The 24,019-nt window shown below is 44.9% G+C and overlaps 1 protein-coding gene across 1 annotated transcript in view; it reads right to left on the bottom strand.

Moving 5' to 3' along the window:
• LOC117363669 (sodium- and chloride-dependent betaine transporter-like) overlaps positions 1-24,019 on the bottom strand; it is a 108,424-nt gene that overhangs the window by 67,055 nt on the left and 17,350 nt on the right. The window contains exons 3-4 of the mRNA XM_033951775.1: positions 16,317-16,451; positions 11,068-11,208 (exon numbers count right to left, since the gene is read on the bottom strand). Of these exons, the coding sequence (XP_033807666.1) occupies positions 11,068-11,208; positions 16,317-16,451 (276 nt within the window). The remainder of the gene's footprint in view (positions 1-11,067; positions 11,209-16,316; positions 16,452-24,019) is intronic.

Raw genomic sequence — 24,019 nt, 5'->3', positions numbered from 1 at the left:
GTGGCTCAGCTATTTCGTTCCTTAGTTCCTTGAGTACCCTTGGGTGAATGCTGTCCGGACCTGATGATTTGTTGCTCTTTAGCCTGTCTATCTGCCTGAGGACATCCACTTTGCTCACCTCTAGTTGGACCAGATTTTCATCCTGATCTCCTTTTACGATCTCCTCGGGTTCCGGAATGTTGGTTGTGTCCTCCTTTGTGAAAACTGAAGTGAAGAACTCATTTAGCCTGTCAGCTATCTCCTTTTCTTCTTTTACTACTCCTTTTCTGTCTCCATCATCCAAGGGTCCCACTTCCTCCCTAGCTGGTTGCTTCCCCTTAACGTACCTGAAGAATGATTTGAAGTTTGTTGCTTCCCCCGCCAGTCTCTCTTCATAATCTCTTTTTGCTTTCCTAACCACTCGGTGACATTCCTTTTGGTGTTTTTTGTGCTCCTTTTGGTTGACCTCTGATTTGTCCTTTTTCCATTTTTTGAATGATGCCTTCTTGTCACTTATCGCCTTTTTCACTGCATTTGTTATCCACACTGGGTTTTTTGTTCTATTTTTTTTTGCACCCTTTCCTGAACTTGGGGACGCACAGGTTTTGTGCTTCGTGCACCGTGCCCTTGAGTAAGGTCCAGGCTTTTTCTATGGACTCCATCTTCCTTGCGATGTCCATGAGTTTCTTTCCCACCATTTTCCTCATGGCATCATAATTCCCTTTTTTGAAGTTCAGTGCTGTCGTTGTAGTTCTTTTCACCTTTGATGATCCAATTTCTAGCCTGTACTGGATCGTGTTGTGATCGCTGTTTCCTAGTGGGGCTAGTACCGCAACCTCTTTAGCGGGTCCCCCATGTCCGGTGAAGATTAGGTCAAGAGTGGCATCTCCCCGTGTTGGCTCCGTGGCCAGTTGTTCCATGAAACAGTCCCTCGTGACCTCCAGGAATTTGGTCTCCCTCATGCAGTTTGAGTGTCCTATACTCCAGTCTATTCCCGGGTAGTTGAAGTCTCCCATCACCACCACATTTCCGCTTTTGCATATCTGCCCCAGTTCAGCCTCCAGATCCTGGTCGATTTCTTCCGTTTGTCCCGGTGGGCAATAGTACAGACCCAATTTTATGCCTGCTCCAGTTCCTATGGATAGCTTAACCCATAGTGATTCCAAGTCATCCGCCCTTGCTGTTGTTTCCATCTTGGTTGAAGGTATGGAATCCTTTATATATAGTGCTATTCCTCCACCTTTTTTGCATGGCCTATCTCTCCTGTAGAGTTTGAACCCTGGTAAAGCCACATCCCATTTACTGTCATCGGTCCACCACATTTCTGTGACTCCGATTATGTCCAGGCCCTTTTTGTTGGCTAGGACTTCCAACTCTCCCATTTTAGCCCTTAGGCTCCTAGCATTTGTGTATAGGCAATGTAAGTCCCGGTTGTTCTCCTTTCTTGCTGGTTTTCCTCGTGATTTGGCGCTCCTGGCGACCCCCCTCGTGAGTTGCCAGTCCCCAAGCCTCGTCTCGGTCATCCTCCTCCTGTGGTGTGTCTGTTTCGTCCTCAGCCTGTTTCCCCATTTTTGGTTGTCCTTCTGGGTTCTGTTGTTCTCTGTTAGTCCTGTTTGCCAATTTCATTTGTGCTCTAGACCCCTGCAATTTGTCCTTAGGTCCTTCTTCAAAAAATTCCCACTCAGTCCTGAGCCCTCCTTTACAGTGTCCTTGTTCAATGTCCTTGGCCCTGGGCATCTGCATTGCGTCCTTAGGTCCTTGTCCCAAAACTTCCCACTCAGTCCCGATCCCTTTTTTACAATGTCCTTGCTCATTGTCCTTGGCCCTGGGCCCCTGTATTGCATCCTTAGGTCCTTTTTCCAAAATTTCCCACTTAATCGCAAGCCCTCCTTTACAATGTCCTTTCTCAGTACTGAGCCCACTTTTACAATGTCCTTTCCCAGTATCCTCATTGGATACTTTTGTCCGATGTGTCAGATCGACTGTCGGCTTTCACCTCTTCCTTAGTTTAAAGCCAAATCTATGACGCTCTGGACGTTGCGTGACAGCATCCTCATCCCAGTCGTGCTCAGGTGCAGTTCGTCTCTCCTGTAGAGCTTATTCTTTCCCAAGAAAGTTGTCCAGTTCCGAACAAAAAGGAAACCCTCCTCCTCGCACTGTGGCGCAGTGGTTGGATCTACAGCCTCAGCACCCTGGGCTCCTTGTGACCCTGGGCAAGTCACTTAATCCTCCATAGCCCCAGGTACATTAGATAGATTGTGAGCCACCGGGACAGAGAGGGAAAATACTTGAGTACCTGATTGTAAAAACCGCTTAGATAACCTTGATAGGCGGTATATAAAAATCCTAATAAACTTGAAACTTGAATCTCCTGAGCCAACCGTTTATTGCTTGTAGTTCACTCTGCCTCCTTGCATCCGCTCTCGGTACTGGCAGGATCTCTGAGAAGGCTATCTTCCTTGCCCTCAGTTTCAGTTTCCTCCCCAGGGTCCTGAACTGATCAGTTAGTGCAGTCCTGTTGTAGCTCCTCCTGCTGACGTCATTGGTTCCAACATGGATTACTACAGCTGTCTCCTCCGTCTCGGCCTCTTCCAGGATCCTCTCAATTCTGTCGATGACATCCTTCGTTCTTGCCCCCGGGAGACATGTCACTAGTCGGTCCTCTCTCCCTCCAGCTATGTGACTGTCCAATCCTCTCAGGATTGAGTCTCCCACTAAGATAGCAGATTTCCCCTTCCTCAGCTGTCTCTTTGGTCTCAGGTCTGTGTCCTCTAGTCTTTCCTCCGGGTTCTGTTGGGTCTCCTCCTCATCTGCCTGTCCAGATTCTCTGCAAGGTCCCACTCCCGTGGTGTCTGGTGGATTTTGTCGTCCGACTGTTAGTTCTCCCCTGATGTGCTGGTGGTCCTGTGCCTCCACCATCCTGCAGGCCTCCTCGATGAATTTCTCGAGCTCTCTAACTTGTTCCGTGATGTGGTCCTCTCTGGCGGTGTCCTCAATTGCCCAGCACTGTTCCTCCATGGTGCAAAGTCCCTCCAGTTCCTGTACTCGAGCCTGCAGTCTCCCGACCTCCTTCTTCAGGCTATCCAGTTCCTGACATCGACTGCATATGTACGCCTGCCTCCCGGAGGGGAGGTAGTCATACATATGACATTCGATGCAGTATACTGGGTAGCTCCCCTGGGTTCCTGTAGCCTCCATTTCTTTATCCTTGCTCCTCGGTGATTGGGAGTGGTGCCTGGCTTGCAGCTGGCTGAAAAAGCAGAGAGAGAAAAGAATGAGAAGATAAGAAAAGTACCTTGGTTTTAAATTTATTTTTTTTTTTTTTTAGTAGTTAGAAGTTAGATTTGCTGCTGGGCTGCCTGGGCTCCTTCACAAGGCTCCTTCGCGAAGGCGCTCTCGCTAAGGTGAGCGCCTTTGACGCTCGCCTTCGATGTGCGCCGAACGGCTGTGCGCCGTTGGCCCCTCCCCTTTTAAGGAGGAGCTCCGATCCTGCTCTGGTGACGTCGGAGGGGTGGGCGGAGCTAACTCTCGCCACTGCCCCTCACTGTCTCCTGCCTTCTCCCTCTGCCTCGCGGCTCTCCTCTGCCCTGGGTTCTCCTGCCTCCCCACTCCCTGGGCATTGTTCACTCCTGGCTTCTCTCCTGCTGCCCTGCTCTCCCTGCAGTGATTGTCTTGAGGTACCTCCCCTTTTAAGGAGGAGCTCCGATCCTGCTCTGGTGACGTCGGAGGGGTGGGCGGAGCTAACTCTCGCCGCTGCCCCTCACTGTCTCCTGCCTTCTCCCTCTGCCTCATGGCTCTCCTCTGCCCTGGGTTCTCCTGCCTCCCGACTCTCCCTGGGCAGTGTATTAACTTGATCAGCCATGGAGGGGTATATTTGATAGGATGTCTAAGTCTGACTTTGGACATTTCCAGCAAAATGTCCAAAGTCAGAGGCAGAGAAACGGCTATTTTCAAAACTGGCAACTCTGTAAGACATCCACTTTAAAAAAAAAAAAAAATCACCTACTTAAGACAATTTGACTACCAGGATTTTTAACTTTATTTGCTATTTTCAGTCATAAAACCATCCAAGTTCAAAGCATCCAAATCCAGTCCATTTAGATGTGGGAGGGGTCAGCATTATAATGGACTGGCCATATAGACATACCAAGAGAGCAGTGGGGCACCTTAAAGGACACTGCTGTGAATGTCACATAATGGGTACCAGAAGTATATTTCACCATAACCCCCTTCTAATGTATGGTGAACCCTCCCAAACTCCCCCAAAACTTACTGTACCCATCTGTCTACCACTCCAATAGCCATTATGGCTGCAGGTGACACCTATATGGCAGTATAGTAGGATTTTGATGAGCTTTGGTAGGCTCATACTTTGGTTTATGGGCCTGGGTCCTCCTCTCTATGGTTCACTAGCCCACCCACCAGTCTACTTAAGACACCTGTGTGCTGCTCTGCTAGGCTTTCCCATACTAGGTGCGTTCTAGAGACAGGTATGTATTGTTTTGTTTACATTTTTGAGGGGTGGGAGGGGGGATCAGTGACCACTCAGGGAGGATGGGAAGACCATACTTTCATCTAACTTATGATCATCTGGTCAGTTTGGGTACTTTTTTTGGTCCTTACTCGCTTTTAAAACAGGTCTATCTCTGAACGTCTAAATGACATCCTGGACGTCTTGAAAAGGTCTAATTATCCCTGCAAGATGTCCAAGTGCTAAGCCCACCTATATCCTGCCCAAATCACACCTATTACATGCCTCCTTAATATTTAGAAATGGGTGACTGCCCTGCAATACTTCTAAAAAAATTATTTTTTGAAAATCAGCACTTGGACATTTTGGTAATTAAAATGTCCAAGTGCCAGTTTACGCCATTTTTGGATATGTGTCTCCTTTGAAAATGAGCCCCATAGTGTAGGAGAGTCCCAGTTGTGCTCCTAACATAGACTTCTGGTACAGTGAGTTTGTGGATAGCATATCCTATATAATAAAACCCTAGCCGCGCATGCGCACTCTTAACTGCGTGCTTCCATGGTCTGTGGCCGCAGGAGTGCGCATGTGCACCTAGCTATGACAGTGGCTGGCAGAGAATCTGTACGTGGGCCTCCCTGCTCTTCAGCTCCTCCAGGCAGTGGCAGACCAAACAGGAACCGATCAGAGACCAGGAAAAATTGTACCACACTCGCGGAACCCAAGGTAATGTTCTGACCGAAGTTCTTTTTAAGTTCTAAGCCGCGGCTGCGGCTCCTCTCACGAGCCGCACCTGCGTCGGAGAAGGCTTCCGACGCAGGCAGGGATCGTGAGAGAAGCCACTGCCGCGGCTTAGAACTTAAAAAGAACTTCGGCCAGAACTAAGGGAGTCATGGCTCCAAAGGCCCCAATTGTAACGGTCGGCAACAGAACATTGGGCATTGCTCACGATCCCGGCCGCTCACACCCACTAGCCTGCAAAACAGCTGCCCACGAGGAAATAAGAAGATGGCCCCACACTCACAGACCCCCAAGGTGGCAAAGAGACCATGATCACTGTGAGCAAGCGTTCAGGGCATTAGCGAGCAGGGTTGCCATGGAAACCCAGCCAGCATAACAAAAATTATGCAGTGGCAAGGGCCAATGAAAGGGGATCAGGAGCTACATGCACAGCAGGGGCTTAGAGGGCAAGAGAGCTGCAGTTGGAGAGAATGAGGAAGGGAATGTTCAGATAAAGAACTGAGACTGAAGAAGGAATAAAAAAAAAGGAAGAGACACCTACAAGGAAACACAGGATCAGGAGCAGGGAGAAAAAGCGAGGCAGTAATGTTACAGCTGGAGAGTGCAGAGTGAGGAAAAAAGCAGAGACAGCGCTACACAGGGAAATGGAGGGGGAGAGAGACAGAAAGAAAAAGACAGACAGACATATATTCTAGCACCCGTTAATGTATAGGGCTTAACGACTAGTTTCTTCATAATAAGCACACAGTGCAAAATTAAGGTTGAAAACTAAACTCCCAGCCATGAGTTTGGAAGACCCATGTTTTCAGGTTTTTTTGAAATAGAGCATTCATGATGGAAGTGTGAATCTCCATGGATAATGCATTTCATGTTTTAGTGGTTTCTTGTTTGAAAGAGTTATAGTGAATCCTCTTATATTTTACTCCTTTCAGGGATGGAAAAGATAATATCAGATGGTTGGTGTGGCGATGTTTGACAGATCTTCCTAGTAACTCTGCAAATCTGAGGAATTATTGGGAAATTTTCCATGTAAGATCTTGGAAGTTAAACAGTATAGTTTGAATTTGACCCATTTGTCAACTGGGAGCCAGTGTAACCCTATTAGTAGTGGTGTGACGTGGCTGAATCTCGATTTGTTGAATATAAGTCTTGCCACTGTGTTTTGTATTAGTTGAAGTTTTTTTTATTAACTTCTTCAAGAGTCCTGAGAGAAATGCATTACTATAGTCTGAGATACCCTCAAGGAGACCCTTCAGCAATTAGCCCTGAGATACAGGGCCGAAGAACTGCCTACAAGGAAAAAAGGGAGGCATAAGACAAGATGGATACTGTGATACTACAGCCTGTCAGCTTTGCAAGGGCTGAGAACATTTCTACAGGGCTAAGGACATTTCTACAGAGAGGTGCTGTACTTGCCATCAGATAAGAACTAGAAGCAGCACACTAAAAAGCAGAAGAAAGTTGTTGTACTATAATTCCATGGAAAAGCCAGTTGCAGGGCAATGCCCCAGAGAAATACTTGAGCACGTATCCACTGACCGCAGCACTTAAGAAAATGAAGAAAGAGGAAAGAGAAGAGAGTGGGGACCACTGAGAAAGGTGAAGGTCATGCTCAAGGGGTTTGTGGCCAGCTCTAGGGGACAAGCTGTCATGGTAGATAAGACCTGTTCTTTGGACAACACCCAAAGTCTTGAAATGAATTAAGGTAATATGATAAGTGACCAATTAGAGAGTAAGGGGCTCATAATTGAAAGAGAAAAACATCCAAAAACCGGCCTAAGTCAAAATAAGTCCAAGTGCCGATAATGAAAACGGGGTTTGGACGTATTTCTAAACGACCTAGGCCTTCATTGTGCAACTAAACAACCAAAGCTAAACGGGGCATTTCAGGAGGAGTGTCAAGGGAGGAAGTTGGATGGGATGTGGGCCAGCTTAGACTTAGTCGTACAGCATGTATAACCGAAAGTTATACTGCCCAAGATCGACGGAACTTGGACGTTGTGACTTAGACCATGTAAAACATGGTCTAAGTCACAAAAGCCCACCTAAAGTGACCAGATAAGCACTGCAAACACATAATAAAGTCCCCCACACACTACCCCAGTGATCACTGACCCCCCCCCCCATAAAAATATTAATCACAACATGAAAATTGTGCCTCCAGAACATCATCACCTGGCAGCCTGGCATAGGAAAGCCTAGTCGTGCTGCACAGAGGCGTCTTAAGCCATCTTGGGGGTGTGTTAGGGACCCATGGAGAGGAGGACCCATGTCCATAAGCCCCTGTAATCACTGCATTGATACTGAAACATGTGCACTGCCCTATACACCCCCAAAACCCTTTTGTACTGGCATGATGGTGGCTCCTGCAGCCATAAGGGCAATTGGGGTGGTAGATAAGTGGGTCTAGGGCATTCTGGAGGTGGTTTGGGGGGCTCACCATGAGCTATAAGGGAGCTGTTGTGAGATGAAGACATGGCATCCTTTTTGTGAAGTTCACAGAAGTACCCTGTAAGGTACCCCACTATTTAGATGCCATGTCTGGTTGTCCAGTCCATCACTTTGTAGATCCCTCCCACATCCAAAAGGTCTGTTTCTAGGCGTTTTTGCCTTGGATGAAAAGTTGGACGAAAATGTGATATAAAGATGGATGATTTAGCAGCTTGGACGATTAGATTGGCAGGACGTATAGTTATACGATTTTCGAAACGGAAAATAATCTGGATGTACTTTTCGAAAATGTGTCCTAACCTGTGTTTTACTCTGGACGACTTGTGACTTGGACAAAAACAGACTTAGACATTCCTTTCGATTATGCCCCTCCATGTATGTAACAGTAGCCAATCAAATAAAATGCCAATGCCTCTTGCCAATCAAATTAAACTTAGTAAATTTTACAAGCAAATATGAAAAAAGGATAAAAGAAACTGTAAAATGAGGAAGTATTTTAGAGCAGATTTGGAGCTCTTGCCACTATATCGTGCAATAGTGCGCCCGCATCTGGAGTACTGTGTCCAGTACTGGTCGCCGTATCTCAAGAAGGACATGGCAGTACTTGAAGGAGTCCAAAGAAGAGCAACAAAGCTAATAAAGGGTATGGAAAACCTCTCATATATTGACAGGCTGAAAGAGCTGGGGCTGTTCTCTCTGGAAAAGCGGAGACTTAGAGGAGACATGAAAGAAACCTTCAAGATCATGAAGGGCATAGAAAACGTAGACAGGGACAGATTTTTCAAATTATGGGGAACCACAAGTACAAGGGGGCACTCGGAGAAGTTGAAAGTGGACAGGTTTAGAACAAACGCTAGGAAGTTCTTTTTCACTCAGAGTGGTGGATACATGGAACGCGCTTCCGGAGGCTGTGATAAGCAGGAGCACGTTGCAGGGCTTCAAAGAAGGTTTAGATAGGTTCCTAGAGGACAAAGGGATTGAGGGGTACAGATAAGAGTAGAGTTAGGTACAGGGATAGGAGTGAGAGGCAAGTATAGGAATAATCAGGGACCACTGATCAGGCAATGGGCCTGATGGGCCGCCGCGGGAGCGGACCGCTGGGCGAGATGGACCTCTGGTCTGCCTCAGCGGAGGCAACTTCTTATGTTCTTATGTTCTCTTCCAGACAAGCTAGCATCTAAGAGTTCCCTCAGCTAGCATGTTTGCTGTATCACTATTTCACTGCCAATCTTGTATGCTGCCTTTTTGCTTTACTTCTTATTAAACTTATATTCTATAACCACAGCAAAAGTGTTTGTCAGTGAGGTTATTTAAAAACTGTGAAGGGCTAAGCAGCCAGTCCTTCATTGGTGACCCCGATAGTCCTTCAAGTCTAGTAATGATAAGATAGGTGTTGGCAAAGAAAATATGATCTAACCCTTCTCAGCTGTTGTAGTGTGGCAAATGATGTCCGAACTAGGTTATTGACATGATTTCCGAATGCCAATGACCTGTCTAGGATGGCTCTCAGGACCTTGGAAAAATTCTCAGTAATGAGGTGAATGCCATTTGTCACTGTGATAGAGGATAGAATCAGATGTGTCTGTTACCGTTACCATAGTAGTTTAGTTTTTCCAGCGTTTACTTTAAGGTAGTGTTTTGTTGCCCATTCTTGTACTCTAATTAAGGCTCAGGATAGTTTGGTAGTGAGGTTAGTTAAATCTGAATCCACAGGAATTACAAGCAACATGCACATGACAACATCCATTCCCCGGGTTTTAGTATAATTGTATTTAGGGTGGTCATGAAGAAGTTGTATAGTAGCAGTGAAATGAGGGATCATTGTGGTAGTCAGAGTAGATTACATCTTGGAACTATTGTAGGACATGTCCTGTGATTCCTAGTTGATATGTTAAGGTTTGGTTTGATTTGAAACTTTCATTTTTCTATTTAGGGATTCTTTGTGTCTATTCAACAATAGAATCCCACGTAAACAAATTGAGTGCCCTATAACTTTCTGTAAATATTCCATAAACATAAGGAAGGAAAACGACTTCAGAGACCAAGTCAAAATGATCAAACTTGTCGATGATTTGAAAAGGACAAATGCCTAATAGGCCCACTGAAGAACCTCCCAACTTTAAATGCTTTGTGAAAATATAAACACCACTTATCTTGTGAAATAACAATTTGAACTTTCCAAGTCACGATTCTTGGGATCACACAGCCATGATGAGAGAGAAACACACCAACACTTTGGGCTCCTTTTACTAAGCTGTGCTAGCGGTTTTAGCGAATGTTTAGCGTGTGCTGATGCTAACGCCTCCATAAAGCTGGTGTTAATTTTTTCTCATAGTGCGGGGATTAGCGGGCGCTAATCACGCTACCGCTGCTTAGTAAAAGGAGCCCTATATCTCAATTATGTCTGATTGAACAGTGACTTTATTGGACTCCTGAGGAAGGCAGCCAGTGCCAAAACAATGACTATGTTGAGTCCTTCTGTCACATCTTTGACCACCATTCACACCTGAGAATTGTCTTGGAATTACTGCAATCAAGATTTGTTCCTTAGATTTGTTTATTAGAAAATCATGTGGCATTATCGTATGATACAGTATTATTTGGTATGTCTATGAGGGTTAAGAGCCAAATATCTTCCAAAAATAATAAACTCTTACTTATTTTAACAGATGTCGCCATACATCAAATAACTTGTAATTGGAAAAATTGGAATAGATTAAACTACAGTTTTTAGTGGAATTCAGTGTGTCATATTTATAAAATGGAAAGAACGTTAGCTATTCAGAAAGGAAATTTTAATAACTTTCAAGATGTGTGGGGGCCATTAACAAATTATTGTAATGAATATGTATTATTTTCCCTGATATGTACAAATGAAAGAATGGGGTGGGGGGAGGGGGGACTTTATTATATGGTGTATGCGTTATGAGGTATTGAAGGGAGGGAAAGGGATAATTCTATGTAATTTAAAGAATTGTAGAGTTTCAAGTGATGTATTTAAGTCAAAATGATGTTACTTTTTGATGCACTTGATGTAAGTTATAAAAATGAATAAAGAATTAAAAAAAAAAAAAAAAGATTTGTTCCTACATTAAAATTGTTTGTTTTTATCCTGATATTGTGGCGTCAAATCCCACTTTGTGTATGGTAGAATGAGGGGAGTCATTGGAAATGTGAACACTTCATACTTTGTTTGGAAAGGCAGATTATAAAGAGCGATAATCGAACAAGTGAATAAATGCAGAGTTCATGCTTCATTGTACAAGAAGTGATGTGCCAGTAGAAAAATGAAATATATTATGAAGGCAGTGGGAGGAAATTCAGAATATTCTAGATGAAAAATGAGTAAGACAACGAATGAACCAAAAAACAAACAAACACATTTCCCTTCCAAATCTGTTGAATATGCTGTAGATATTGTGTCTTACCTGTGTTCCAAGTGTTATTACAGTGGGACCAAGGGAGCACAGCAGTAAACGAGCTGAACAGGTAAAGTAAGGACCAGGCCAGGATAACAATATAATAGATGGCAGTGTAAAATGCGACAATATATGAGGCAAATCCAATACCTGTGAGAGAGAAAGAGATATTATTTCATCAAAGGATTTAACCTTAAATTGACCTTAAGTTTATAGCTATTGACACAGCCATAAAAAGGGTAAGTTTGGAGGTCACTTTGGAGAGACTTCTGAATTCAAAAGTCATGATCAAAGACATGTGCCACCATTTTTTTAGTTTAAATTCCCCCATTTTTAATAGGGACTGAACATGGGAAATGGGTTGTTCAGGTCAGGACATTCCCATTTCCTCAATATTTTACAAAGGCCTCTGCTGAATATGAAACCTTATGTAAAATATGTCTAAGAATGTCAGCTACAAGACCAGCCAATGGGTATCTGTCACCTTAGGTGAACCTTCAGCCATGCATCCCCCCCCCCCAACAAGAGTAGTTCAAGGCCTTATCCTCCTCCCATGACCCAGCATTTCCCTTTCTCTTTCCTTTCTCATCCCCCCAGAATTACCCTCTTAATAGTCCAACACCTCCTCTTGCATCCTACCCTCCAGATGGCTATCTTTCCTTCTCTCCCTACCACTAAGTGGCCAACCATTCCCCTTTGTTCCCTACCCCTTTGTGTCCATCTGAATACCTTAGAGAGAAACTGGAATCATTTACTTCTGCCTGTAGAAACACAATGCTATACCCTCTTTAGATTTTGTTCAGGGCAACCCAGGGTGGGGCCTCTTCTTACCCAGGCAATTCTTAGAGTAACCTTGAGTAGGAAGTTGAACCTTGCAGTGCTAAGGCATAGGCTGTGAATTTGTGGCATGCATTGGGTACTCTGAATGGGGGGGACTGGAGCATCACAGAAAATGTGGCCACAGTGGTCATATGGTACCAAGGGCAGGGTAAGGCGAGGGACATGGGGGAGGCTGTTTCTGGGCTTGAAGGATGTGTCTAGTGGCTGCTTGCTTTACAGAAGGACTACAGTATTGACCTCTGAAGCATGCTGCCCTAGGTAGATGCCTGTAGTTTACACAGCTAGGACTAGAAACACTATAACTCAAACATAAGAGCATTTTCCATACTAAAGAGACAATTTTATCAACCTAACCCAACCCACTCTCATTCCCTTTCTCTCCCTCAAAGTTTCCCACCAACCCAATTCACTCATTCACTCACTTTTTTCTCTCTCACTCCATTCAGGTCCCCAACCAGCTACATTACTTGCTTTCTTCCCTCTCCTAGCTCCTCCCGGTCCCCCAAACCAATCCAGTCACTTGCTCTCTTTCCCTCTGCCAATCACTCTTTTTACCTCTTCATCCCTCCTGGTCCCCAACCTGAACCAGCCACTCACTCTTTCCCTCTCCCTCCCACTCCCTCTCTTTCCCCAGCCACTTGCTATCTAACCCAGCCATTTGCTATCTTTCCTTCTCCCTACATTCGGTCTCCAATGTGCCCCACCCATTCCCTCTTTCTCTTCCAGTCACATAACTGACTCATTTATTCATCCAAAAATAAATAAAAACTTTATATACCCTCTCTGTAGTCAGAGACCAATCAAAATGATATACAAAAACAAACACCAACATAAAATATAAATATGTCTAAGAGATTACCTGGTCAATATTCAGCTGATGGCAGTTAGAATTTTATTAAACACTGACTGCCACCAGCTAAATTAGGCCCTAATAGTCAACTTTGCTATAACCCGTATTTAATAAAATGTCCTGTCAGACCAAATAATGAACAAATGGTGCATTTTGTTTAAAAATTAAAAATAAATTCAAAAGTTATATTTTTGGATTAGCTCTAATAGAGAAGTGCACTAAGTATAGAATGTTCTGATCAGCCAAATTCTGATCAAATAGTGACTATATTTTGGAAATTTCAGGTTGTGATTGCTGCAGGCAATGGAACTTGGCTCCACACAGGCAGACAGGTTTCATCTCTCTTTTCAGGCTTGTTGTAATGCAATCTTTGTTGCTGTTGTATTAAACCAGTAGTCTCAAACTCAACCCTTTGTGAGGCCACATTTTGGATTGTAGGTACTTGGAGAGCCGCAGAAAAAATAGTTAATGTCTTATTAAAGAAATGACAATTTTGCATGAGGTAAAACTCTTTATAGTTTATAAATCTTTCCTTTGACAGACTATGGACTTTTTCTCCAGGAACTTGTCCAAACCTTTTTTAAAACCAGCTACGCTATCCTCTCTTACCACATCCTATAGCAACGCGTTCCAGAGCTTAACTATTCTCTGAGTGAAACATTTTTTTCCTTCTATTGGTTTTAAAAGTATTTCTCTGTAACTTCATTGAGTGTCCCCTAGTCTTTGTAATTTTTGACGGAGTGAAAATCGATCCACTTGTACCCGTTCTACTCCAAACAGGATTTTATAGACTTCAATCATATCTCCTCTCAGCCATCTATTTTCCAAGCTGAAGAGCCCTAACTGTTTTAGTCTTTCCTCATACAAGAGGAGTTCCATCCCCTTTACTATCTTGGTTGCTCTTCTTTGAACCTTTTCTAGCGCCACTATATCTTTCTTGAGATAAGGAGAACAGAATTGAACGCAATACTCCAATTGAAGTCGCACCATGGAGCGATAAAGGGGCATTATAACATTCTTAGTCTTGTTAACCATCTCTTTTTTAATAATTCCTAGCACCCTATTTGTTTATTTAGCTGCCACCGCACATTGGGCAGAAGATTGTCTACGATAATACCCAGATCCTTTTCTTGGGTGCTAACCCCCAAGGTGGACCCTATCATCCGGTAACTGTGATTCAGGTTATTTTTCCCAATCTGCATCACTTTGTATTTGTCCACACTAAATTTCATCTGCCATTTGGACGCCCAGTCTTCAAATTTCCTAAGGTCCTCCTGCAATTTTTCACAATCCGCATGCGTTTTAACAACTTTGAACAGTTTAGTGTCATCTGCAAATTTAATCACCTCACTTGTCGTTCCAATTTCCAGATCATTTATAAATAAGTTAAATAGCACCGGTCCTAGTACAGATCCCTGCGGCAGTCCACTGTTTACTCTCCTCCATTGAGAAAAATAACCATTTAACCCTACCATCTGTTTTCTATCCGATAACCAATTCCTAATCCACAATTGAATTTTGCCACCTATCCCATGACACTTTAATTTTCTCAGGAGCCTCTCGTGAGGAACTTTATCAAAAGCTTTCTGAAAATCTAGATATACTATATCAACCGGCTGAGCTTTATCCACAGGGTCCAGAGAAGAGCGACTAAGATGGTTAAGGGGCTGGAGGAGCTGCCGTACAGCGAAAGATTAGAGAAACTGGGCCTCTTCTCCTTCGAACAGAGGAGATTGAGAGGGGACATGATCGAAACATTCAAGGTACTGAAGGGGATAAACTTAGTAGATAAGGACAGGTTGTTCACCCTCTCCAAGGTAGGGAGAACAAGAGGGCACTCTCTAAAGTTGAAAGGGGATAGATTCCGTACAAATCTAAGGAAGTTCTTCTTCACCCAGAGAGTGGTAGAAAGCTGGAACGCTCTTCCAGAAACTGTTATAAGGGAAAACACCCTCCAAGAATTCAAGACAAAGTTAGACAAGTTTCTGCTGAACAAGAACGTGCGCTGGTAGGGCTAGTCTCAGTTAGGGTGCTGGTCTTAGACCAGAGGGCCGCCACGTGAGCGGACTGATGGACCAGTGGTCTGACTCAGCAGTGGCAATTCTTATGTTCTTATGCTATGTTCACCTTCAAAGAAGTCGAGTAAATTTGGGAGGCAAGATCTCCCTTGGCTGAACCCATGCTGACTCCATCTCATTAAATCATGTTTGACTGCGTGTTCCACAATTTTATTTTTTTTATAATTGTTTCTACCATTTTGCCTGGCACCGAAGTGAATCTTACCGATCTGTAATTTCCCGGATCTCCCCTGGAGCCCTTTTTAAAAATTGGCATAACAGTAGCCATCCTCCAATCTTCAGGTACTATAGACTATTTTAGTGACAGGTTACAGATCACTAACAGCAGGTCAGCAATTTTATTTCTGAGTTCTTTTAATACCCTGGGAAGTATACCATCTGGTCCTGGAATTTTATCACTTTTTAACTTGTCGATTTGGCTTAGTACATCTTCCAGGTTCATCGAGATTTCTTTCAGTTCCTCCGCATCATCACCCTTGAAAACCATTTCCGGTTCAGGACTGAAGACTGAAGCAAAGAATTCATTCAGCCTTTCCACTATGGCCTTATCCTCCTTGAGTGCCCCTTTCACTCCTTGATCATTCAACAGTCCCACAGATTCCCTCACAGGTTTTCTGCTTCTGATGTACCTAAAAAAATTTGCTATGGGTTTTTGCCTCTTTTGCAAGTTTCTCTTTATATTCTTTGTTAGCTGTCTCTATCAATGCTTTGCATGTAACTTGCCAGTGTTTGTGTTTCTTCCTATTTTCTTCATTCAGATTTTTTTCCCATTCTTTAAAGTATGGTTTTTTTTTGGCTCTACTAGCCTCTTTCACTTCATCATTTAACCACGCCGGCTCTCATTCCCTTTTCTTTCTACCTTTGCTATTAGGTGGAATGCAACTGGTCTGGGTTTCCACTACAGTATTTTTATTATAACATCCACATCTGGTTTACAGTCCTAACCTACTAGCTGGATTTAAGGCCTATAAATGCAGAGTGACAAAAAGACTTCTGTTTCATGGATCCTAGCTGCAGGACTGTCATAGCAGTACCTACAGAAGGTACGTTGTAGAAAAGAGTGAGAAAAATTGATGGTAAATCCTTGAGTAGTTATGAATGAAGCTGAGAACCTCTATTTGACATTTACATGAGTCTACATTGAACAGCTTTAGAGGGGTTTGAAACTTAGGTCATCTAGACTATAGAATAAAAACTACTTTAGAAGCTACTTCTGATAATATTAACATGCATGAGTGCTTTACAACTTTTATTATGCTTTTTGATCCACTGTTGAACATGAAACTTTCTTAAGGAGAGAATATCTTACTTTCAAAGTGATACTGACATCTGATTGTACAGTATTGTATTTTTCTGATAGAAAAATAAAGACATGGAAAACAGAAATGGAAAATGGTAGATATATTGATATTAATTTGTGAATTATGTAGACAAATTCTAAATATATAAAAAAATTACCTTCATGCTTTCCACCAGCATTAAGGCCTCACCTTTAAAGACAGGGCAAATTTTCACCCACGCTGTGACCCCACCCTGGTTGGTATACTGCCCAAGTACTGTCTCCAGAAAAAACAGTGGTATTCCACAGGCACACATGAAGATGATGAAGGGGATCAGGAAAGCACCTGAGGAAAATAAGAAAGTGAGAAACACTCATTCTGCTCCAGGATTAGCTTGCCACACACACTAATTAAATCAATTCCATATACATTGCTTAACTATATAAAGAACTTCATTTGAGCTTAACCTCCCATCTGTTTATCCCAACGTACTCTGTACCACCCGTCTTGTTCCCATCTAATATCTACATTTGACCCCTCAGCCAGGGCAGGATTAATTCTTAGAGAGCCCCCCCCCCCCCCCCCACGCTTACATGTCAAAGTCATTCTGGACATCAATCAGGTCTATAACTAGAATTTTTCACATTGTTCAAATGCACTGTAAAGCAGCAATACTATCTGAAACACATACATACTGTGTTTCCCCGAAAATAAGACAGTGGATTATATTAATTTTAGGCCCAAAAAAGGGGTTCATAGTCTTAAGCGTGCGAGACAAACATGCACCGACAATTCAGTGCAAGATTTCATTGCGCCGCAGGAAAATCTTCTTTTAAAGGGCTCCGACATGGGGTGTTGGTGGGGAATCCTCCACTTTACGCAATAGTGATTGTGCTGGCGTTGGGGGGGTTGGAGGATTGTAACCCCACATTATACTGGAAACTTAACTTTTCCCTATTTTTTAGGGAAAAAGTTAAGTTTTCAGTATAATGTGGGGGGTTACACCCCCCTCACACCCCCAACATGGCAGCGTGAGGCAGCGCGATCCCTATTAAGTAGAGTGGGGGATTTCCCCCACACCCCCCATCGGAGCCCTTTAAAAGAATAATAATAATAATAATTTTATTCTTATATACCGCCAAAGTCATATAAGTTTGAGGCGGTTTACAGCAAGAGGCGCTGGACAATCAGCGAAGAGGTTACAATCAAAGTCAGCAATACAATCTTACATAATAAAGAATATGAAAGCTAAAAGGTTCATAGGGTTACAGGATTGAGTAAGAAGTGGTGAGTAGATTCTTAGTTAACAAATCGATTAAACAGACTTGTTTTTAATAGTTTTCTAAAATTGAAGTAGGATGAAGAGTGCGCGAAAATGTTACTAAGCCAGTCGTTCCATTTGCCTGCCTGGAAGGCAAGAGTTCTGTCCAAGAATCTTTTGTAGTGGCAGGCTTTTATTGTCGGATAGGTGAACAGATGAATTCTTCGTGTGGGCCTAAGATAATTTGCCAGATTGAAGTGGGAAACCAGGTAAGTGGGAGCCAGACCAAATATTGATTTATAACATAGACAAGCGAACTTAAACAGGATTCGCGCCTCTAGGGGCAGCCAATGGAGTCTTTGATAGTAGGGGCTTATGTGTTCCCATTTTTTCAGCCTAAAGATCAGTCGAACTGCTGAATTTTGAATAATTCTGAGTCTTAGAATGGTTTTTTTGAAGGAACCCAAGTAAATAATATTGCAATAATCGAGCAAGCTCAGGATGGATGATTGAACCAGTAAGCGGAAGGATGGTGCATCAAAGTATTTTCTGATGGTTCTGAGTTTCCATAGAACCGAAAAGCATTTTTTAACTAGTAAGTCTGTGTGTGCATTTAGAGTGAGGTGGCAGTCCAAGGTGCCTCCCAGGATTTTAATGGAGTGGACAATAGGGAAGTCCTGACCATTCAGGGAGATCAAGGAGTCTTTGATTTTGTCATTAGGGCATGCCAGGAAAAATTTAGTTTTGTTGGTGTTGAGCTTCAATTTGAATTCGGTCATCCATCTTTCGATTTCATGTAGAATGGATGATAGATGAATCTTTATCTCGGAGGTCAGAGAAGTAAGGGGAAGGTTTTCCTGTGGCGCACTGAAGTCTATGCGCTGAATTGTCGGCGCTCGATTGTCGACGCGTGCTTTTGTCCCATCACCAAAAAAGGCACTAGGTCTTATTTTCGTGGTATGTACATGATCATCTCTCCCTTCCTCTCCTTCACCCAATTCTTCCTCTTTCCTTTCTCTCCCCCACATGCAGCTTTTATCCTACCCTCCCTCCCATCCCTTGTGCAGCAGAACCCTTGTCCAGCTTCTATCATACTCTCCCTCCCATCCCTCATGCAGCAGGACCCTTGCCCAGCTTCCCTTCCCTCCCTCCCATCCCTTGTGCAGCAGGACCCTTACCCAGCTTCCCTTCCCTCCCATCCCTTGTGCAGCAGAACCCTTGAGCAAGCACTGCCCCACCTAGCACCTGCACCCGCCACGCAGCCGAATCCCAATCCTTTCCACCCACGCATCAGAAACCCGCCGCAAGCCTTACTTACCTCACTAAGCAGCATTGGGCCATGGCCTGGCATCTCTCTCCTTCCCCCCCCTTTTTAGCATTTCTCTCTTCTCATTTCCTCCACTCAGATCTGATATCTCTGTCTCCTTCGACCCTTCCCCCATGCACTGGCATCCAGTGGTGTACCTAGGGTATGTGGCACCCGGGGCCCATCATTTTTTGACACCCCCCATGTAAAAAAATATTTTTTGTAATGACCATGAAACGGAATAAATAGTCAGAATAGAAACAGGCAGTGAAAATTTTCTAATATTCCAAACATAACATAACATAAATTATGTCTGAATTGTCATGACATCAGAAGTACATATGGAGTAGTTACAGGTGATGCTTGGGACAGTTCTGATTGTGTTAGTTCGGTTTTATGTGTTTTTTCAATAGAAGAGTTTTTATTTCTTTTTGAAGGTTTTGTAGTCTGTGGTCGATGTCAATTGGTTGTAGAGTTGGGGGTCGAGTGTTGCAGCTCGAATGGCTAGGAGGTTGCCGAACACTTTTTTCCTTTTGACGTTTTTGGTTGGAGGGTGTGTGAATGGTGCGTGAGTTCTCCTATGTCTGTTTGAAGTGGATTGAATTATTTAGCTGAAGAAATTAGTTACCCCCTCATCCCACACACATTAATTCTCTTCCATTTTTGTTCCCATTATAAAAAACACTGATAAGTTCCCAGAAAAAAAATACATTAAAATAAGAAGTGAAAACAAAGGCCTCTACATAACATAAGAATAGCCTAACTGGGTCAGACCAATGGTCCATCATGCCCAGTAGCCCATTCTCATGGTAGCCAATCCAGGACACTAATACCTGTTCAAAACACAAAGAGTAGCAACATTCCATGCTACCGATCCAGGGCAAGCAGACACTTACCCCATGTCTTAATAACAGATTATGGACTTTTCCTCCAGGAATTTGTCCAAATCTTTCTTAAAACCAGCTACACTATCTGCTTTTACCATAACTTCTGGCCACTTCATTTTTAAGTTTAGATCTTTCCTTTCAAACAGAGACCTTGCTAGATGTCAAATACGGCACAAGGTAACTTCACATGGACTTAGCTGTGCAGGAAATGTGAATCTCCTCATACACCCACCATTTAGTGCAAAAATGTGCAAAGGTCTGTTTTTTTCTTTCGATCACTACATAGCCTAATGCCACACAAGCAGCGCTGTTACAAACATATTCTGTAGGTCAATGCTATGGATAACAAAGTTTCCTTCCTTGGACCAGAAGGAGATACTGATAAACCACTGGAAGAGATCCCAAAACAACAACCAAAGACCCACTCAGTGTGTGAACCAGTTGAGTGGAGTGGACTAACTGGGGGGTGGAAATGGGCCCGGAGTTTGCTCAGCAGAATTTCCCAGACCACCTCTTCCTCTCAACACATTGACACGCTGCCACTACCACCACTAGGAACACCTCACTGGGTAGGCCAGCTATGCTATAAACTTTATAAAACACATTATTATATTTTCTTATAAAGCACATATTTTAACTGAACTCTCTGACATCCTCAGCCTTTCCATTCACAAAAATAGAAGGAAGAAAAGTTCCCATTTCCTGCTGTTTTATGTCCCCGGCCTATACAATATTTTTTTTCTGCAGACCCTTCAAAAGTCTGACCAAATCCTCGTTTCACTTGCATTATAAAATACTATGGATGCCATCTCTCCCCAATCCCAGGTCCTAAAGTCTAAGACAGTAGCGCAAACTAATGCTGCCAGATTCAGGAAAAAAAATTTCGATTCGATTTAGCCTATTGAATTGGTTTTTCAATTCGATTTTCCTGCCCAGTTGGGTGATTTTTTTCAAAACTCCTGGTGGGTTTTATAGCTTTTTCACCCCCTTTGGCTTCTCCTAACCACACTGGCGCTGTGGTGTAAATAAAATAAAGAAACAAAAAGGACTTTTCCTCTCTCTGTTAAATCCTAGCTCACGTTTGCAGTCCAACACCAGCTCTGTCAGGATACACATTTCAAATCTGACATATTATAATCACAAAACAGAAAATAAAATTAATTTTTCTACCTTTTGTTGTCTGGTTATATTTCAAATCTTGTTGGTCCAAGGCTCTGGTTTTCTTCTGAAAACTTGCTTGCCAGGGTCTCCTTCTTTCTTCATGCTAACCATCCATCTGCCAACTCTGTCCTCTCTTTCCATTTCCCTTCCCTCTCCAGGAAGTCAGGTATCTTTCCTTTTTTTCATCCACCTTTTCTTAACTACCCTCCTATCCAGTATCTCTATCCCTTCTCCACACCATCCCTTGTGTCCAATTTCTCTCCCTTTCTGTTCCTTCCCTCCCTAAATCCCATGGTCCATCATCTCTCCGCCTCTCCTCTATTTTCAGACCCATTATTTCTTTCCCCCCCCCAAAGTTTGGCATATGCACGTATCTTTGAACACCCCCTTCCCTCCGTGTACTTCTAAAACAGGGTCCCCCCCAAAGGCCTGTACCCCCTTAAAGATCTGCCTGTCCCCCCTTGAAGGCCTGCACCCCCCTTGAAGGCCTGTCCCCCCCCCTTGGAGGCCTGTCCCCCCCCCCTTGTAGGCCTGACCCCCCTTGAAGGCCTGCCTGCCTGTCCCCCCCTTGAAGGCCTGTCCCCCCCCCTTGAAGGCCTGCACCCCCTTGAAGGTCTGCACCCCCCCCGAAGGCCTGCACCCCCCCAAAGGCCTGTCCCCCCCTTGAAGGCCTGTCCCACCCCCTTGTAGCCTGTCCCCCCCTTGTAGGCCTGCCTGCCTGTCCCCCCTTGAAGGCCTGTCCCCCCCTTGAAGGTCTGCAGCCCCTGAAGGCCTGCACCCCCCCGAAGGCCTGCACCCCCCCTTGAAGGCCTGCACCCCCCCGAAGGGCTGCACCCCCCCGAAGGCCTGTCCCACCCCCTTGTAGGCCTGTCCCCCCCTTGTAGGCCTGTCCCCCCCTTGAAGGCCTGCCTGCCTTTCCCCCCTTGAAGGCCTCTCCCCCCCTTGAAGGCCTGTCCCCCCCTTGAAGGCCTGTCCCCCCCTTGAAGGCCTGCACCCCCTCCCGAAGGCCTGCACCCCCCCCCGAAGTCCTGCACCCCCCCGAAGGCCTGTCCCCCCCTTGAAGGCCTGCCCCACCCCCTTGTAGGCCTGTCCCACCCTTGAAGGCCTGCACCCCTTGAAGGCCTGCCTGTCCCCCCCCTTGAAGGCCTGTCCCCCCTTGAAGGCCTGCCTGCCTGCCTGTCACCCCCTCCCCCTTGAAAGCCTGCCTGCCTGCCCGCCCACCCCACCCTGAAAGCCTGATGCCCCAACCCACCCCAAAGGACCGCTCGCCCCCCTGGCCTCCCCGCACCACCTATGAAGCAGCCGCAGCAGGATCGCGACATCAGCAATCCCTGCGCTGATTAGGCGCTGCTTCTTGCGCCGCGGTCCCGCCCCTCCTCTGACGTCAGAGGAGGGGTGGGACTGCGGCGCAGGAAGCAGCGCCCAAGCAGCTCAGGGATCGCTGACGTCGCGATCCTGCTGCGGGTTGCTTCACAGGTGGTGCAGGAAGGTCAGTGGGGCGAGCAGTCCTTCGGGGGTGGGGGGGGACTGAACGGCAAGGCCGGGAGCACCCCCTCAGGGCTGGCACCCAGGGCGGACCGCACCCTCCGCCCTCCCCTTGGTACGCCACTGCTGGCATCTCTCCTTCCTCTCTCTTCCCTTTCCTTTTCTTCCCTGGTCTTCCCTGGCCTGCCTCTGTCTAAATTAAATTCTTTCTTATTTTCCAGTCCTCCATTTCCTTCTTTTCACTGTGTCTACCTACAGCTTGCCACCTCTTTCCTTCACCCCCTCCAGTATCTCACTAACTCTATTCTCTTCCCCTATCCATCATATGCCCTTTTTCTTTATCCCCTCATTCCATCTAGTATATGTTCTCTTTCTCCACTTCCATTCAGCATTTTCTTCCCCCTCTCTCCCCTCCCAACTGACATCTAATGTCTGTCCTCTTCTCTCTCTCACTTCACCCCACTTCCATCATCTGCCCCCTTCTCTCTTTCTCTCCCTCCAATCCAATTCAATTGAATATCCGGCCCCCCCTTCTCTCTCTCTCTCTCTCTCTCTCCCTCCAGCCCAATTCCATTGAGTTTTCCTGCCCCATCACCTCCACACCTCCATCACTTACTGCTTTCCCACACGCTCTTGATGGCAGAAGACAAACCTCAAGCACCGCTTAACCTCTTCCACTTATTTGTCTATCTCCCACCTTCCCCTCACCTTCGCAATCACATTTCCATTTCAAAATCAAAACATTTTCTTTTTCAGATGGGCATTGGCAGCTGTTTCTCTTGCAAGTGGCATTGGCAGCTGTTTCTCTTGCAAGCAGCTGCTCGGCCCAAAGCTTCCCCTTTGATTTGAGCCAGCTAGGTAGAAACAGGAAGCAGCGTCAGAGGGGAAGCTTTAGACTGAATAGCCGCTTGCAACGGTTACTGACGCCAGGCCCGTCTGTAAAAGAAAACATTGAATTTGAAATAGAAAGGCGCCCACGAAGGTGAGGGGAAGGGAGGAAGATTGGCCAACTAGGGGAAGAAATGCCTGGATCGCGGGACCTCCTGGAACTGTGGGACCCAGGGCAGCTGTCCTGTTTGCCCTCCCCTAACAACAACCCTAGTCAAAGCACCACGCCAACGGTGGGCCCCCTGATGTTTTTGGGCTCGAGGTACATACCTACTGGGCCTACCCTTTAATCTGGGCCTGCCCTCAGCTATAGGACAAGTTATATTATAGAAAAGTATTACTGTCATATTTATGCTATTTGAATGTTCTGATTTGTGCTTATTAGATGCTGCATAAGTAATTTGTCTCCCTTTTAGTATTTATTATAGCTCTCTGATTTGAATTTCAGAGTTTTTAATAAATATATTTTTGAAACTGTTTCATGGTAGTCCTATTATTAAGGGGTCCTTTTATCAAGGCGCAGTAGAGGTTTAATACGCGGAATACCACGCATTAAACTCCTGCTGCACTAGTCGCTAATGCCTCCATTGATCAGGCTTTAGTTTTTTTGCTTGCCGCAGGGGTTAGTGCATGATGAAATGTCCAACGCGCTAACCCCGCTAGCGCGGCTTGATAAAAGGACTCCTAAGTTTCAGTTTACTGATTTTGACTTTACCTCAGTCATTGTATTTATGTATCCTATATAATAAAACGCTAGCCGCGCATGCGCACTCCTGCCTGCATGCTTCCATGATCCGTAGGTCTGTGGCAGGCAGTAGAGCAGATGCGCGGTTAGGGCCCACACTGGAGCGCTGTGGCCGACCCAGGATCGTGGGAGGATGCGCCACGCAAAGTGCTGCACACGTACTGGAGGGGGAGGGACATA

This window comes from Geotrypetes seraphini, chromosome 7, assembly GCF_902459505.1.
Source record: "Geotrypetes seraphini chromosome 7, aGeoSer1.1, whole genome shotgun sequence".
Taxonomy (NCBI): Eukaryota; Metazoa; Chordata; class Amphibia; order Gymnophiona; family Dermophiidae; genus Geotrypetes; species Geotrypetes seraphini.
Note: the sequence above shows the minus strand (reverse complement) of the source record. Positions and strands in the feature narration are given on the sequence as shown.